The sequence below is a fragment of the Tiliqua scincoides genome, chromosome 4 (genome assembly GCF_035046505.1).
Source record: "Tiliqua scincoides isolate rTilSci1 chromosome 4, rTilSci1.hap2, whole genome shotgun sequence".
NCBI lineage: Eukaryota > Metazoa > Chordata > Lepidosauria > Squamata > Scincidae > Tiliqua > Tiliqua scincoides.
This window is the reverse complement of record NC_089824.1, coordinates 35441639-35461188: the sequence shown is the minus strand read 5'-3', so window position 1 is coordinate 35461188 and position 19550 is coordinate 35441639. Positions and strand designations below refer to the sequence as shown.

The following is a 19550-nucleotide window of genomic DNA, read 5'->3' as shown; positions in this document are numbered from 1 at the left end:
AAGCAAAGCATGAGATATAGCCTACACTTTCCTGGGAGTAAGTCCCATTGACTGGAATGGGGCTTACTTCTCAGTAGAAACGCATAGGGCTGGACTCTTAAAAGATCAGCATCCCAACTGTGAAAGCTGGCAATGGGGAGGGCTGAGTACAAAGGGGGAGGAGAGGGGATTACTTTAAAAAAAACCCAGGGAGTGTTTGCCAGATTTCCCCCCCCCCCATTGAGATGGTGCATGCAATCACTGACACAAGCAACACCCCCCCCCCCATGGTGCAGGCTATTATGGACACAAGCAAGCCTTCCCACCAAGCAAAGCATTTAGCCTACAATCCTCTCCACACTTTCCTGGGAGTAAGGCCCATTGACTAATGTCTTGCCCTAATGAGGAGAATAAAAAGGAACATAAATTGTGGCAAAAGAAATGTAAGAAGGTGATATGGGAGACCAAGCGAGACTATGAGGAACACATGGCCAGCAGCATTAAGGGGAATAATAAAAGCTTCTTCAAATATGTTAGAAGCAGGAAACCCGCCAGAGAAGCGGTTGGCCCTCTGGATGGTGAGGGAGGGAAAGGGGAGATAAAAGGAGACTTAGAGATGGCAGAGAAATTGAATGAGTTCTTTGCATCTGTCTTCACGGCAGAAGACCTTGGGCAGATACCGCTGCCCGAATGGCCCCTCCTGACCGAGGAGTTAAGTCAGATAGAGGTTAAAAGAGAAGATATTTCAGACCTCATTGATAAATTAAAGATCAATAAGTCACCGGGCCCTGATGGCATCCACCCAAGAGTTATTAAGGAATTGAAGAATGAAGTTGCAGATCTCTTGACTAAGATATGCAACTTGTCCCTCAAAACGGCCACGGTGCCAGAAGATTGGAGGATAGCAAATGTCACGCCTATCTTTAAAAAGGGAAAGAGGGGAGACCCGGGAAACTATAGGCCAGTCAGCCTAACATCTATACCGGGTAAGATGGTGGAATGCCTCATCAAAGATAGGATCTCAAAACACATAGACGAACAGGCCTTGCTGAGGGAGAATCAGCATGGCTTCTGTAAGGGTAAGTCTTGCCTCACGAACCTTATAGAATTCTTTGAAAAGGTCAACAGGCACGTGGATGCGGGAGAACTCGTGGACATTATATATCTGGACTTTCAGAAGGCGTTTGACACGGTCCCTCACCAAAGGCTACTGAAAAAACTCCACAGTCAGGGAATTAGAGGACAGGTCCTCTCGTGGATTGAGAACTGGTTGGAGGCCAGGAAGCAGAGAGTGGGTGTCAATGGGCAATTTTCACAATGGAGAGAGGTGAAAAGCGGTGTGCCCCAAGGATCTGTCCTGGGACTGGTGCTTTTCAACCTCTTCATAAATGACCTGGAGACAGGGGTGAGCAGTGAGGTTGCAAAGTTTGCGGACGACACCAAACTTTTCCGAGTGGTGAAGACCAGAAGTGATTGTGAGGAGCTCCAGAAGGATCTCTCCAGACTGGCAGAATGGGCAGCAAAATGGCAGATGCGCTTCAATGTCAGTAAGTGTAAAGTCATGCACATTGGGGCAAAAAATCAAAACTTTAGATATAGGCTGATGGGTTCTGAGCTGTCTGTGACAGATCGGGAGAGAGATCTTGGGGTGGTGGTGGACAGGTCGATGAAAGTGTCAACCCAATGTGCGGCGGCAGTGAAGAAGGCCAATTCTATGCTTGGGATCATTAGGAAGGGTATTGAGAACAAAATGGCTAATATTATAATGCCGTTGTACAAATCGATGGTAAGGCCACACCTGGAGTATTGTGTCCAGTTCTGGTCACCGCATCTCAAAAAAGACATAGTGGAAATGGAAAAGGTGCAAAAGAGAGCGACTAAGATGATTACGGGGCTGGGGCACCAGCCTTATGAGGAAAGGCTACGGCGTTTGGGCCTCTTCAGCCTAGAAAAGAGACGCCTGAGGGGGGACATGATTGAGACATACAAAATTATGCAGGGGATGGACAGAGTGGATAGGGAGATGCTCTTTACACTCTCACATAACACCAGAACCAGGGGACATCCACTAAAATTGAGTGTTGGGAGAGTTAGAACAGACAAAAGAAAATATTTCTTTACTCAGCGTGTGGTTGGTCTGTGGAACTCCTTGCCACAGGATGTGGTGATGGCGTCTAGCCTGGATGCCTTTAAAAGGGGATTGGACAAGATTCTGGAGGAAAAATCCATTATGGGGTACAAGCCATGATGTGTACGCGCAACCTCCTGATTTTAGAAATGGGTTATGTCAGAATGCCAGATGCAAGGGAGGGCACCAGGATGAGGTCTCTTGTTATCTGGTGTGCTCCCTGGGGCATTTGGTGGGCCGCTGTGAGATACAGGAAGCTGGACTAGATGGGCCTATGGCCTGATCCAGTGGGGCTGTTCTTATGTTCTTATGTTCTTATGACTACATTGGGGCTTACTTCTGAGTAGAAATGCATAAGGCTGGACTCTTAACAGATCAGCATCCCATGTGAAAGAAGCCAGGCAGCTGGCAACAGGGAGGGCTGAGTACGGAGGGGAGGGGATTGATAACAGCTGCCTTAGTTTTCTTCCATCCGGAAGTGTCAGGCTGTAGTGTATTTGTGTAACTCTATGGAATTTAGCACAACGCATTTTTTGTTAATCGAGCCAAGTCACGGAACGGAACTAATGTGGCTATATAAGCGCCACCTGTACGTCTTTATTTTGAATGATGTATTCTCATTTTGCTAAGTTATAAGTTGGGCCAAACAGCAGTAGAGGCACAGAAATCTTCCACCCTATTCCATACCACTGAAAATTCTAATCTGTTCAACTATTACTCCTTGAGTTAACCCAGCATTGCCCACATGCTTTCAAGCTCCTAATTTGGGTTTTGCTTGTTCATCAGAGACTATAAACTGGAACAATAAGGTGTCATGTAAGTTCATTATAATCAACAGAAAAGTTCCTGTGGACTCAAACTGGTTGGGGACAATATCCATTACCAAAAAGGATCAAAGCCTGGCAGAAGATTCTGCTATATATCTCAATCCTTTCAGTTAACAGAAATCTTAAACTTTTCAACTTCTGAGTATTAATAAATACGCTTCTTTGCTTTTGCTATCTCATTTATAGAGAATGCGGTATTCCATCCCAGATGTCTGAGTCTGCATGACACAGGTAAAAGATACTCATAAAACTTGTGTAACACACTAAAAACATTAGCAGAAAGAACTCTGTGTTCATGTGGAGTTGTGCAATCACTGACTGTTTTTGATCTCTCTTAAGAATGCTTGATAAGCTCCCGCTATCTCTGCCCCCAAAACAGACCTAGCTTTAGTCAAGCTCCATTTAAGAAATTCAGGATTTCTTTCTAGGGTCTAGCTTATTTGATCATGGTAGGTATAGCTGTGAACCAAATAATTCTATCCTGACTGATTTCACAACCCTAAAATGTCCCTCTCTTTCTTTATTTTATTGAGCTGTTTAAGTAACAATAACCTGAATGGTATATTCCGTTTTCATAAAGAATTCAATGAAATAACATTATAGGTAGAAGGGGCTAAGCTAATGTGTTTTTCTCTCTGACATAATTCACCATTAAGGGAATATGTGTTGTGCTGGTTTTTATTATTTGGTTGCATTCCACATAAACCGATTTCTACGGGACCCTGTAAGGCTTCTAGATATATTTGCTGACAGACCCATATTGTTAGGATTTGTTTAAATAAAATAGGGCCTCAAATATTGTCATGACAATTGAGAAATAAATAATGCTTTAAAAAAGAAGACTCCAATCAGAAACCTTTGTAGTCATGTGGGACTTTGATAGATGTCTCATCTGTGCGTGTATGGGGCATGATGCAGCCAATATTAACGCCTTTTAAATTCCATTTATTTCAATGGGAGAGATTTAAGCTTGTGTTTAACTGTCATTTAAATAACGAAACTAAAATGTGCTCACATTTTCTGAATTGTGTCTGCTCTGTAAGATTAGTCTCCCATGTTATCTACTTTCTTTTTTCAAAATTTTGTTTGTATATTTAAAAACAACTACAATTATTTAAGTTTTTCCTGTGCAGAACCCTAAAACAAACTCTAAAGAAGTTTTGAGTTTTTAACTTTAAACTGTCTTTAAATTTTAATTGTACTTTAAACTGCCATTAATTGTACTTCTACTTAGATGTTGTTGAAAAACTTCTGCTATGCGAGATGGTGGACTCCTAAATTGATAAAGAGAAGATTTAGGGTTCATTATGTACATTTAGTGCATGGTACACTTATGTAAAAAATCAATTGTCAAGGACATTGTGTGTTAGGTGTTAATAATTCAGTGGAATGAAGTTGTTTTGAAGGTAGGATTCTTGGAAGTGGCACAAAATTGCAATAATCACTTTTTTAAAAAAAGCAGAGAGAGAGAGAGAGAGAGAGAGACTAGTAATGTTTAGACAAAAACATGACTTGCAGTGCTGGCCAATATGTATTGGAATCTTAAGAGCCAACCTGCTTTTTGAACTCAGGTACAGAAAGTCTTAGTTTTGATGCCTCATCAGGTGGCACCATCAGTTGTGGCTGAGCATTTGACATGACAGGGACTTTCTATGTGCTTATTGCAGGGAAACCTGATCCAGATTGGCAATATAAAATAGTGTTTTACTTGACATGCCTGTGCTCTGATCCTATGTAAAGGACTCCTGTTTGATGTGTTACAAGAAGTATGTCATGTTATACTTCACTTATGGGTGGGATATGATAAAACCAAAAGTACTGAAACTGTATGTAATCCAGATACTACTTTTCTGCAGGGTAATTCCTGTATAACTAGTTTGGCTGGCACTTAATAGAGCTGTGTATTCTTGTATCAAATAAATGTTATCTAAGTTTAGAATCTCACTCCTGACCTTGGAGTTACATCTAATAGGTTAGCATTCTTGAGCCATGCTTCAAAGAAAATGCTTTGTCTTCTGTATATAATGCATCATTTGAATACAGGCATGTTTAGTAATACTTGTCATTCTTCATGGCTAATTATATATAATAATAAATACTCTTCAAGATGTCAACTTTATTATATCTTTGTTAGCACACATTTTTATTGAAGAGGAAACACACTGTTGAAATAGGATACATTAGGAAGCAATCTAAAAGAACAGCAGGAGGACAAATAAACCTGTAGAAAGGAAGAACTGTTGTTATAATATAGTTTAGCAGATCTGAGCTGCTGTTTTTAAAGACTGCAAAATTATTTTAATGACAAGTAAATGTAAGGGAGGATGTAAACATAGGATGAATAAGAAAGGTGTTTGTAAGTAAAATAAGATAGCTAAATTCAATTTTCCTTCTTAAAACTCCCAAATAGTTAAACTGTTTCAATACAATTTTATCCTAAATGAATTTTAGTGAAATCATTGGTATTTCAGAAGAGAATTTTTATTTATTTTACCTGTTTCTAATTTAAACATTTAAATATAGTAATGCCCTTGAGTATGTAGAGCTTCCATTCCTGGACCTCCCACAAAGTCTGAAACTGTGCAAGTTAGGGAACACTTTCTATAATATGAAACTGAGAGCATCTGAGGTGAAATTGACAATGTTGTGAGTGAAATTGACAATATCCCAAGTGAAACAGATAGCTACAACCACTGAGAAGGTGAATGACCATGAAGGTGCGAATCCACCTCTTTTCAAGGGTTAATAGAGCTGGGGGTCTAGGGGTCACCTTTACAGCTGCTGGAGACATTGATACATGGAAGCTGTGAGGTCAGAGATTCAGTCCAAGTTTAGTGCCAGAAATCAGTGAAATGGGTGGTCACAGTTGCAAAGGGCAAAGCATATGTTGAATCCACAGAATAAAGTGCTGGATCCCACATTGTTTTAAAATTAAAATATCATCCCTAAATTGACCACTACCTTTATAGTTGCAATGAGAAGTTTAGTAGTGTACATAGGCTGGGACTTTTTCTCTTTGATTAATTGGCACTATCAAATAGTATCACTATTGATGGGGACCAATGGAAGTTAGGGGACTGTTTAACTGTTTACAAAGTAGGGTGCATCTGTTTGAAAGGGACAGCTCTTAAACTCTTTTAGGCCACTTTCCCTAGCCCTGATCTCATTTTGCTGATGGTATTGTTCATCTTTCTAGCACAATTTTAAGGGGTATGGATGTGAGGAGTAAGAAATAGTATTTGGAGTGTCCAAGGCTCAGAGTCATAGTGGGATCGCTCAGATGGGAATTGTCAGGTTATCAGTTATCATGTCCTGAATGTCCCAATAATTAGTGGCCTTATTTCATTCCAATTGCAGATGTCTTTCTTCCAGAGTAATATTTAAAGTATAAATATGGATCAAACCAGTCCCCTTTTAAATTAATATTGAAATCTAATATTATATGTTATACATTTACATAATAGTATATGTTATACATTTAGTACCTATCTTCTTATATATATATATAGTTTGCATTATCATTATGGCATGCTTTAACAAAGAAGAAATCATAGAATGATGAGTCTTTTTCGGATTATATGAGATACTGTAAAAGTCATGCTGGTAGTGTCTCATGTGATCCAGGACAGACATCCATTCAAATAGGTTTTTTTGGATTTTTTCCTCCTTGAAACTATATAAAGGAACACCATGTTGATCATAGATGAAAATTATTGTTAATTTAAAGCATTGGATTGGTTTATATGTTTCTGCGTTTTACAGGCCTAGCGTAACTGTTACCTGATAAAATGCCAATAGAAACCCTAAACCTCAATTTTTTCTTACCAAAGAATTTGTGAATAGAATTTGTGATTCCCTTTTCTGTATACCATCATGTTCATGGAACTCTCACATTTTGTTGTGCAGAAGGCAGTTACAGATTCATTGCTTGACTCAGACAGGTGTGTGTTCATTTTGTTTTGTTAAAGATATGGGTATGCTTCCTAAAGGCAGTGAAAGTAGTTGCTAGGTTGCCTTGGCAGTCCCAGAGATGGGCGGCTGGACAAATTGGGAAAATATCCAGTTCAGGAACACAACTGAGCCGCCAGCCGAGAGAACCATGTCATATAAGGCAGGCATGAACGCCTTATGACCTAGAAAGACTTACGATTAAGTCGGAGGAGCAGAAAATTAAGAAAACCACCATATGTTTCTATGAATAGACACCGGCTCATTTTTACTGCCAGCAGTGAGTGAGAGGGAGGGGGATGGTATACTTGTCCTTAAAAAGGACAAAACAAGAATATACTTTGTTTCCATCAAGTATATCTGTATTTATATTTTTAGCAGAAAGTAAGCATAATGAATGTCTTAACAGAGTGTGTATGCAATTTGTAGGTGATCTGACCCATTTCTGTCCACACATCACAATGTAATGCAGAGTGTTGGTAAATACAGTGCCCTTCAGCTGGAGATGCACAGGATGCTTTTCCACTATGCAAGCCCACATGTCTGAGAGCTGCTTGTGAATGAGTAAAACTACACTGGGGGGATAGAGCTCTTCCATGGAATTGGCATCTCTGGGAGGACAAGCTTTATTTATTTATTTATTTATTTGCACATATCACCTTCCATTTAGAAACATTTGCACATAGATACATCACAGAAAAAGAGCTCCCACGCAGCAGCCGCTGAAGGGGCATCACAGATGACAATTATAAAGTGGCACCTGACTACAGTGCACTTCTCATCACTTGGTAAGAGGATGCCTGAAATACCTTTCTAAGAGGAGCAGGGGATTTTGCGAACCCTCTGTTCCCCCCATTTTTGATCAGGTGCAGACTTGTGTAAAATTCCCATTCCCGCTCAGCAGTCAACCAGCTTACAAACCCTGATAAGACAGCAGCCGTTAAATGATAATTTGTATTCAAACCATATCACCTTGAGAAGCATTTCAAGATGAATCGAGTGTGTAGCAACAGTAGTGTATAAGGGCCCTCTGTTTTTGACATAGTCCCTATTTTCCCCACTACGTATTTCATTGTAGCAGCACTGCAGAAGATTTACGAGATGATAGTATTTATGGCTTTTAACGACCATTAACATTGAATTGAAAATGTTTATCTCTGATTATGCTAGTAACAGCCAAAAATCTATCCAGGGAACAGGGTTGAATGGTGTTTGGTTTTGTTTTTTAAATAGTTGGGGGAATTAGATTTTAAGATTTTGCAAATCATTTTTTTCCCCAAAGAAGGCAACACTGAAAATGTTTGACAGCTGAAGTGTTTACTCATATTCTGGATACAAGGAAAACTGTTAAAAATCACAGTCCTAAAATATGTAGCAATCAGCAACGCATTTCTTTGCTGTTGCTACTCTAATGAAATCAGTGCTGATTTTTTTTCTGATTTGATGTTATTTTAAATTGTTTCTTGCTCATAATTCTGCCCCTCAAGTGAAATTATGAGGCAGGAAGTGGCTAATTTATCCATCCATTTGTGAGTACATAACAGCCTTGAGCATTTTTTAAAAAGCGGGTTATATGAAATAATGAAATATGTGTAAACACACACACACACATACACACACACACACACACACTAAATATAAAAAATGTTTCAGTAGGATAAGACCAAAGCCAGTCCTGTCCAGCATTCTATTTTACTGACTGGCAATGATGGAATAGTTTTTCCCTACTGTAGATATGTCCTGTTACAAGCCCACCAGGGATGAAAGAGATACTGACTTAGAAAAAAGAACCTAATTTCTTAGCTAACAGTTGTTGATAGAACTGTCCTCCGTAAACTTGTTTAATGCTTTGTAAAAGTCATCTGTGTTGTCTGTCACAACATCTTATGGCAATCAATTCCATTTTGTTTGTCTTGTATCTCCTCCTAATTGGATGACTTCCAATTCTTCTGTATTGATATATAATAATTTATTCAATGTACATGACTCATACTTGTGTGCATATCTATCATGCTCTTCCCCAGGCATCATCTGTCTGAACTAAATAGATAGAACTTTCTAAACAGCTGGATAATTAAGGAGAATGAGGCAAACTGAACCTGGCCCCCACCCCCTTGAACTCTGATGCCACCTCCTTCCTCCATGTTTTCCTGATATAGTAGATCAGTGAGAAGCAGAACAAAGGAACTGAGCCCCCAGGGAGTTGTGATGGCTGATTTAAGGGAAAGGAGATATCATGGGAGGTGTATGATCTGTTTGGGTGTTTGCAACTTTGCTAGACAGCGTTGTTGGAAAAGGAATCCCCCTGAGTTGGGGACCAACAGATGGAATCAGAAAAGAATGACCTCCTGGATGAACTGTAGGATGGATTTTTTCTGAAAGGTGACAGAAGATCTAAGAGTAAGGGAAGGAGAACCTATAAAACCCAGCTCAGTCATAGTATCCCTGGAGTAAGAGGCCAGTGATGTCAGAATCATGTCAACCAGTACTTTTTCAGTATCTTCAATTTCTAGACAAACTTTATTATTTCTAGAAAACAAATAGTTGCAGTTTTTACTGTTGTTGCTGTAGTTGTTGATTAAGTGCCTGATGCCAGTTATGGGATTCATGATGATATCTGAAATTTAGGAACAACCCTTGTAGTGGCTGCATAAGAATGTTGGTAGAATAGTGAAAATCAATGGCATATAGTTATCCTTCATTATGGAACCTACAGAAAAAATAGAGAAGATATCCTGGAATCAGTTCAATGTATGTTACAGAAAGCATAGATTCCAATAAATTAGAAATAAAATGTAGCCACAGAATCACTATGGGCAGTTGGGCCTAACGGGCAGTTGGGCCAACGCAAGTCCCTTGAGCCTGCCCAGGAGTATTGCAAAAGTGTCGTAAAGCACTTTTGTGCCACTCAGAGGGGAAATAGGCTGGAGTACAGATGTGCGCCAGCCTCCCTGCGCCAATATAAGCTCTGGGGAAAAGGTGAGTTGTGTTGGCCAAGCTTGGCTGGCACAGAGGTCTGGGAGGGGTGTGGGGAGGTTGGGGAGGAGGCAAGAGGGAAGTGTTTGGGGGCAGGGTGAGGGCAAGTGGGACCATGGGCGGGTAGGACCGTGGGCAGGCCAGATGGGTGGGCAGGTAGGTGGCAAGCAGGAGGCAGGGCCAGGATCTGGCACTTATGCCGGATCTTGATCCCGTTCCTGGGTAGTCCTGGGCTGCTCTGATTTGAGCCACCTTGTCAAGTGGCGCAGATCTGAGTAGACCCATTAGGGCTGCTGCAGGATGATATGGGATAAGGGAAGACATTTCCTCTTGCCCTGGACTGGCCTGCAGTCAGCCCCAAACTTTTGCTGCATGCAGTGCAGGCCCACTGGCCTGCCTGTTTCTGGCATAAGTTAGGTTTGTGCCCTGTGAGAATATATTCTAGGCCAAATATATGTTGTTATCCTCAGTATAACTAAAATTCTGATGATTACATCTTGAGATGTAAGAAAAGAAAATTAGGAACGGAGCCAGGATAATACACTTGTCTCCCAACATTTATTAGAATGAATATAACAGTATTCTGCCTTAGTTGAAGCTTCCAAGTCATTTTCAAGGGCAGGGCCACATAGAGGGCATTGCAGTAATCAAGTCGGGATGTTACAGAAGCATGGATCAGCACAGCAACATCTAACCAGAAAAGAAAAAAAAGAGTTTCTTTATCAGCCAAAGGTTGAGGTAGTCCCTGAAAACAACTCTAGCCTGCTTCTCAGGAAGCAGCACTGGCTTTAGAAATAACTCCAGGCTTTTTTATTTTTAAATCAGAGATTATTATTAATACTTTATCAAAGGTAAGATTATTCCCTCCAGTACAGCAATGGTTCTCACTTGTCTGGAATCAGTTTCATCCTATTTTTCCTCATTGGTCTTGGACTTTGCTGATCCTCATTGGTCAATCTGGGTGATTTCTAAATAGCGTCTCAGGGCATAGATAGCTGCTTCTGGACACCTTATTAAAGATACATAATGACCCCTGACCCCCAAACTATGGTTCATCTGTTGGTGGGTTCATATAGGTATTAAATAGTATAAGGGATAACACTGAGCCTTATGGAATCCCACATGCTAGATTCCAGTGTGTGACATGGCCTCTCCAGTAATCATCCCCTTAAATCCTGTCAGGCAGAAAAAATTAACCCATTGGAGTTCTTTCTCCAAGGCATGTACCAAATATGATCCAGATGATCTAAGGCAGTGTTAATAATAATAATAATAACTTTATTTTTACCCCGCCCTAATGACTCAGTAAGGCCCTAATGACTCAGTAAGGAGGTATTTTGAAAAGTTGTCACAGTTGATAGAAAGTTTCTGAACAAGAGTTCTCATCATATTTACTCATAATATTTCCTTCTCTAATAAGGTTAGCTTTTTCCCCCTTTTTTCTTGACTGTTTACGCTAATCCTGGGAGACTTGGGTCCAAAACTCTGAGTATAAACCCTTACATGTGACTAATTTTGGTTCAAATGTGAAGTAAAGCTGAAATGTGTAATAGGCCTTTCATTGCAGGTGATAACCTAATCCTAAGGGAAAGATCAGGTAAATATATGTTCTAACATATTTTGCACCCCTTCTGGTTCTCAGCTTTTCCTTGGATTGACTTAATAAAGATTAGCTCTAATTGGCTGATATTTTGCTATAAGATTTCATATTGGTGTCAAGGGTTTAAAAATAAGGCCAGCCTATATAATGTCAACTCATGAATATGATGAGAAATCCTCTTTCATTGATGGTTCTCTTTATGGGAGAAACTCTGATGGGATAAATCTGTTTAAACACAGTAATACATATGGAAAAATATGTGTATTAAGAACCTTAAAGAGGGTATGGATGTGGTTTGCTGAAGCTCTCATCCCTAGTTAAATCCCAGAAGTGATGCTTGTTCAGCTCTAGTCTAAATGAGAGAGAGGGAAGTGGTGCAGAAGGTCAAGGATATGAAGAAAATTCCTTGATCCTTCTGTCAAGGGTGCTCATGTCAAATAAAATGGAAGCAGACCAAGGAAAGACAAATGTCCCACCTGCTTCTTTTTGATAAAACTTCTTGGAAGTTGAAGCCAAGTAATACCAAACACACTGACTGTAAAGAAAAAAGTATTGTAAGAATTGTAAGAGAGGAGCATGCCATCTTTGGAAAACTTGTTTCTAAAGAGAGGTTCAGCCATAGGCATTCCTCATCAGAGAGCCACAAGCTGAAGAAACCTATTGTTCATACAGTAGCAAACATATTGAGCCTATTTTCCCTGCCCCAGTTCAAAATGGAATCATAAAAAAGATTGATGCACAAACAGAAAATATTCTTTTGTGTCGTAGCCCATTTACAAATTTGGGGCCCATCTCACTTCCAGTGATGTCCTGAAAAGTATAATGGGGCTAGAATTTCTTCACTGAGTTTCCATAGTTTTCCCCTTTCCTTTCCTGGTTGTTTCGTGGAATGTTTATGTCAGGATCTTTCATTAGTTTTGTAGTGTCCAAGGTTTCCGGTTCTGTGGGAAGTGCAATTCCCATAATTCCTGATATCCTTATTAGAATGAAATAATCTACTGATGCTCCTCTAGCTCCAGCGCTGCTGTTCAGCACCTGTACTGAATGGAACATTGTCTCCCTTTCTTGATCTGCTCATTAAAAAATGACGTTTTCTTCTGTTTCATGTTGAACACTCACAGCTGCCTGTTGCACATGTGTCCATATGTTTAGTTATTCAAGGAACAGAAGAGAGGACCTGGAACAGCCATGCACATCAAAGTCAAACATAGTCTATCAGCCATGTATGGAGCTCAACTAGGAGCTTAGTAACCTTGTTTTGGCAGACCAAAATACAGAGCAAGTGGGCTGTGATCAGCTTGGTAGGTTGCACAAACATGACCGAGGACAGGGGTGTCAAATATAAGGCCCGGGGGTCAGATACAACCCACGGAAGCTGTTTATTCAGCCTCAGGCTCTCAGCTGCTGAGCAATGCTGAGGTGTTACTGCTGAAAGGGCAACCCACATGAAAATTGGGCTCTCTCATATCCTGAAATATGATAAAGATCTGTGTATTTTCTCTTCTGTCATTTGCAGCTAATGAGTTCCTAAGTGAGAAAACGTGCTTATTTTTTGTTATGTCCTGTTTAATGACATCACTTCCTACCTGATGACATCACTTCTGGCCCTCAGCTGGCTTCATGAATGCTATTCAGCCCCCTGTATGAAATGAGTTTGACACCCCTGACCTAGAAGAAGAAAACTGTGAATATACACTACTGTCAGAGGAAGAAGGTGGTGAAAAGTTTCTCAGGCAAGAATTAGGGGAAGCAATATTTGCTTTGATCTGGAAATCTAATCTGTTGTCAACAGGAAAACAATCAGTGATCTGTGACAAATAAATAAATATGGTGGGAAGTGAAGCTTCATCAATCAGCTGGGTGGTGCAGTAATGGATGGTGACATCATTGGCAATTGCCCACTATCAGCCAAGCCAGCTGACAGGTATCAGTCAGCAATAAATGGCATGTGCTGGTTCCTGCCCTGCAAGATGACTCCTCAGCTGGGTCAAGTTTTGCACTCAGAAATGGGAGATAAGTTTTGCCCAGTGTCAGCTATGATTACAGGCTATTTTCTTTGCTCCACAGTGGGAGCAATTGAAAATTGAGTCACCTCCATTCTTATAGCCCACCCCCATCACAGGGTCCTTTCCTTTCAGCCAGTCTTCCTGGCATGGAAGATGTTAGCTCACACTAATGAGGGGAGGTGGAAATGAGAGCATGCCTATATTTATTTCATGCATTCATTTTAGCATGGTCCTGAAAGCAGCCAAAGCTAGGCACTTTCAGGTACATGCGAAATATTGGTGTAAACTGTGCATGGTGATATCGCCCCTCACAGAACTGTCTCCATGGCTATGCAGCTACCATGGCTGGCAGGGCCATATAAAATGGCCGTTAGTCACGTTAATCATATTCATTAGCACTCATTTACTGGCAGTTCTTTTGAGCTGGTTCGGTGAACCAGCAAGTCCTTGATTTGGGTCTCACATTCTCTGTAATCATGAGGTGTCCTTAGGCAATCAGCCATTTCCCATCTTCACACCCAGCTTTGTTATGTGAATGAGGGTAGTAACCTATCTTATAGGAGGGGGTTGACTGAGCTAAAATGCTTGAACACGTTTCAGAGATTCTGAACACGTTATAAAAATAAGTATTTAGGGCAGCCTCCAGATTATCCTAAGACTTCAGAGCCCAAGGGCACAATCATAATTAGGTCTACTCAGAAGTAAGTCCTATTTTGTTCAATGGGGCTTACTCTCAGGAAAGTGTGGTTAGGATTGCAGCCCACATTCTTAGAGTAAACTTAAATGGAGTTGACATATGTCAACAGAAGCTTACTCCTATACCTCAAAGGCTGTTCTGCTAGTGCAAGGATCCCTTGTGCAAATGGAACACTCCTTCGGTTCACAGAGGGGGCTTTGCAAAGGACCGGATGCTACCCTTAGTGTGACACTCAGCAAATGTCGTAAGAGTTCTTTCCAAAGCATTTTTTGCCACTATTTTTGTCCATATGAAATACTCATAGCATTTTTAGAATGTTCACAGAATTGTCACATACTATATCTCAGGACAGGACGTGAATGCCCCTGCCCCAGCCCGTGTCACTCAGTTCTTTGAAAGCAGTAGAACTAAAAGGCAAGGAGGCCAGCCTTAGATGGGAAGAGAGGGTCTCTAAAATATGTTTCCATGTGGCAGTTTTGTTACCCCCAAAACAACATCTTAAGGGCTAACCAATTTATTTCAACATAAGCTTTGGTGGACTACAGGCCACTTCCTCAGAATGCAACTAAAATATGCATGAAGCATTTATGAAATATGCATATATAGTAAACACGCGCTTGAATTTTTTACTTTTTGTAGTTTTGATGTGGTATTGCTAAATATAGCTTTTTATACTGAATATACCTGAGAACGGTTTTCCTAAAGAAAAGGGGGACACTGGTCACACTTGAAATTTGACTTCAAAGGTGTTATGGTATTTAGATAAAACAGAAGCAGGTGAGAATAAAATATCACATTTCAGTAGTGAGTGTTATGTTAGCTATTAAAATATGACTGAATTCCATGTTCTACTTATTTTCAAAGCTTATAATTTTAAGCATACAGAAGTAGAACTCTTATAAATTTAAAACAGACCACGAGGGCTTACTCATATCTAAAGCCCAATCAGAGGTCTATTTAGCAATGTTGGTATGAACCTTTATACTTTTCCCAGATATTTTTGTTGATTTAAAATGTGAAATTACCACAAAACAAAAAAGTACATTGTGTTCTTACAGAGTGAGTATAAGTCATTGAAGGCTGAAGTCATAACTTGTCTGCTGTTATTTCTCATTTATGAAGTTCTGTAAAAGTAACAGGGATTATCCTCTGTGTGTGTGTACAGTGCATCAGTGCATCTTAATATGTTTGTAAGAGTGGGAATTACATTGTTCTGTATCCCATTAATAAAATTTGTAGCAATGTAACATTTGCTGCTTGTCTAAGACAGCAAGAGCAGTTTCAATTGTCATTTCTGTCTCTGAAATTGGTTTCCGAAAGGAAAGCCAAACCCATTTTGATATGAATGCCAAATATTTTTCTGAATGTGTCTGCTATTGAAAAGTCAAGACAGCCAATTTAAATACTGCATAATAATGATATTAATTTTTATGGTGTGTATAAGTTACATTTGATTAGATTTTTGCATGATTAAAATTTGCAAAGCCTTTACGGCCCCCAGGAGCCTACCTGTAATAAACAGCTCTCACCTTCGAAACCATAAAACAGGCTTGCAGTACTTGAACATTAGATCTAATTGCCTTGCTACATCAAAGGAAGTACCAGAGGACTGAGAAAAATCACAGAAGGGAGGAGGGGGTGGAGGGCAGTTTCACCTCCAAAGGTTATGTGTTTGTGGCTTGGTGGAGCCCTGTAAAGTTATGGCCTCAAAACTGCTGTTTGCGATTAAGTTGATGGGGGAAAGTCTACCCCGCAATCTCTCCCCGCTGCTGACACAGAGTCTTTGTTCACATTTAGATTTCTCAAACTGTTGCCAGGGTCAGGCTGAGGTCAGACACCATGATGATGTATAGGAGAACATGTCTGGGAATTTCTCTCATACTTAAAACACATACCAGAAAAAAAAGAGCACCCTGGAAAAATTGTCTGATGAGACCCAGATGATGATACTGTGGCTTTTATTTTAATACCTTCATGATTTTTCTTCTCTCCTCCTCCTCCTCTCTTTCTCTCTGTCTGACACACACACACACACACACACACACACACACAGAGACAGCACGTTTGTAATGCTTACCATAACCATCTTTACAATTTTACACCGCCCTCCAGATAAAGACACTCAGTATCGCTGTCACACTTCTTTTTCCTGTCCAAAGGAAAAGGTCTGGTAAATCTAGAAAAGAAGAAAATGTGTCCATTCCAGAGGTTGAGTCAAAAAAGGGAGTGTCATAAGCTATCTTAGGCCCATGGTTCAGACTAGATGTGTGTGTGTGTGTGTGTGTGTGTGTGTGTGTGTGTGTCTGTACACACTCTGCATTAACAGAGCCCAACCTAGTCATGATCACAGGCTCACAGCATCCCAGACGGTGCTTCCCCATCACCCTTAACAAACACAGCCTCATTTCCAACTGTGACTTGGGAGCCTACAGAGTTTGATTAGTAATACCACTGAGAGAGGGGGAGAAGAAAGCAAAAAGCATATTGAAGCAGTGAGAATTGTTTATTCCATCTTTGCTGGTCACTGCTGCATCTGCCTTTTTCTGTACCCTAGTACTGCGAAATAAAATGGCCATGGATATTTAGCTTTACAGCATAGCGTATGCAAAGAAAGAAAGGGGTGCAAAGCATTCCGACTGGCTATTTGTGTCAAAAGTTATAGTGAAGAGTGTTTTTTTCTTTTTGACACTTTTTTTTTTTGCAATTTGTAGTTGTTGATTTCAGTTGTTTGCCTATGCATGCAGCTCCACTGCAGAGTTGGCAAGTAAGGCACTAAGTAGCATTTTTCTGTGCTCAGCTGCTCCATACGACAGAGGATATTTCATTCTGCTGTCAGAATGTTATTAATAAAACATGGGGTGCGGAAGGGGCCACGGTTTCCCCTTTCAATCACTATAGCATTTACAATGAAAATTTTACGCAGTGTGTAATTTTCAGTTAATGCTTGACACTTAAAATGTCGGTAGCTGCATTTTGTATGGCTCCTGAAGGGTTAATTGTATCATGTTCCCTGCATAAAAGCTCTGCTTATCAAAAGTGAATAGAGGAGTGTATGCAAATCCATGTCTGTGACCTTTTGCCTTTCCAGGGTTAATTTATATGGTCATTAAAGATTTTATGAAATTGAGCAGCCTGGTGTTTTGAATCCCATTTTACCTTTCCCTCCTAATTTATATAATTCCTACCTGAACTGGGAAATATGACTTTCTTTTGTTGTTTGTATTGCAATGAAAACAGCATGCTGTGCTGTAGGGAGTTGCAAGTCTGGTTATCTGGCATTACTCAGATTGCTAAAATTCATTAAAATGTGACATCAGCACAGTCAGAGACAAATGATCACAAGATGAAAAGGAACAGTAGGCCTTTCACGGATTAGTGCTACATGGCCCCAGCATAGAAGCTAACTGCATAAACAGATTAATCCACTAGTAGTAGCATAGCTAAGATTTACAGAATAATTAAATTGGGCTGAGTTACTGTGAAGATTTTCATGTAATCTAGCTGGTGTGAACATGTAAGTAAGGTGTGGGTAATGCTGCTTCCTTAGCAGCAATACAGCAAGTTGTGACATTTACCCTGCAGAGCTCCCCCTGGAGATGAAAACTGAGAATTCTCAAGGTTTAGATCCAACACAGCACTTACACATTGCAATTAGCAAAATGTACTGACTCTAATAAGATTTATTTTTGAGAAGGTTTCCTAGCTTTCAAATATATTGCAACATGTGCTTTCTTTTGTTCAATTTTCTATAGTGTGCACCTACTTTTTTTCCTTGATGCAAATTACTTCTAGCCAATGAATAGCAAATGAGAAACATCTGATCTATCACACTAGTTAGCGCTATATGCTCTGATAAAGAAATGTTTGCAATTTCTGGGCTGAATCTGAATTTTTTTTTGGAAATAATATCAGATCTCTTTAAAGTGTCATTCTTTCACCAATTCGTTTCTGTTTTTCTACGCCTCTTCTTTAATGTAGTGCTGATCTTATTTAAAGATCGTGTTTACAACTGATGTTGAATGATCCCTAAGTTAGCTTTTAAAAATTTTTTTATGCTCGTTCACAGAAGAACAAGTTGAAGATGCAGAAGGGTCTGCTAAAAGCTCATCAGTGTCTGTTGCTGATGATAAAGACACGTGTGAGAAAGAGAGAAATAATAGTGAAGGCAAAAAAGCTAGTAAAGACTCGGGTAAGATGCTAGAATTTTGTCACTCTTTAAAAAATCTTATGAAATAGTCTTTCATTTCAAAACGTCTGGGCATTCCTGTTATTATCTACTGCATGTGTATTTTGCATGTGATTTCTATCAGTAGCCTCCCATTGACCTATTTTTAATCATAACCATCTGACAGGATAGATGCGGATAAGTTGAAGAATATTACAGGACGACTAGTGAGATTATTTTTTAATCAAATCAGTTTGTGTGCTTGTAATTTGTTAAGCGCCTTTCATTAATCTTAGCTGTACTTGTGATTTCTCTGATGGCATATTAATTTTTCATAAGCACAGGATTAGATACTACTTGAAAATTTTCCCCTGCTTTCAATTTTTGTCCTCCTTGCAGCCTTAAGAATGTAGAAATAATTCTCCCTTCCTCCCCCCCCCTCCCTTCTTGATATATGATCACTCACATTCAGGAATCTTCCTTCTTCCTGGGCATTTATCTGTGGGTTTCTTTTTTGTTGTTCTTTTTTTTAAAGTACTGAAAATCCAGTAGAAAAAAAAAGTTTACAGATGATTCAGCCTAAGAAAGAGGAAATATCATTGAAAATGGATGAGTTGGGTAATATTGATCTTGGGAATATAAGAACCCAGTAATGAAAGCTACTGTCTTTGAAAACAAAACTCCTATGTCATGACATTTACTTGTGCACAAACAAACCCAAGGCCAGCATCTGGCATGGATACACAAGGCTTTTTCTGTGTTTGATTTGGCAAATATGTGACTTCATCCATGCTTTTTATGTATGAGATGGAAATCTATGGTCACAATGAATATTACATTGGCTACTTTTGCTGCACGCTATTCCTAGTTACATTATGCTGGATTCATTGAAGCAGAAGAAGTGCTGAAACAGGTTGAAGCCTATTAGTTTCAGGTAGTCATATATCTTTTCCTTGTATCCCAATGACAGCAGCATATAAAGGAGCTTGTATTCACCATAAAAACATTTAGTTGTACAGAAAACATCATTTTATATCAAGTTTCCTTAAATTTGGATTAGCCCATATTTGTAAAAAAAAAAAACAAAAAACACTTCTTATATATATATATATATATATATATATATATATATATATATAAAATTGGATTAAAATATAAAAATATTGATAGGTCTTTATGCCAAATGCATTCAGGAGGCATCTTTAAGGGGAAAAAAGGCATGTT

General features: G+C 39.6%; 1 protein-coding gene across 1 annotated transcript in view; it reads left to right on the top strand.

The window, feature by feature from the left end:
* The window catches only part of ZFHX4 (zinc finger homeobox 4), a 222049-nt gene that overhangs the window by 154664 nt on the left and 47835 nt on the right, over positions 1-19550 (top strand). Inside the window, exon 5 of the mRNA XM_066623657.1 lies at positions 18228-18350. Within this exon, the coding sequence (XP_066479754.1) occupies positions 18228-18350 (123 nt within the window). The remainder of the gene's footprint in view (positions 1-18227; positions 18351-19550) is intronic.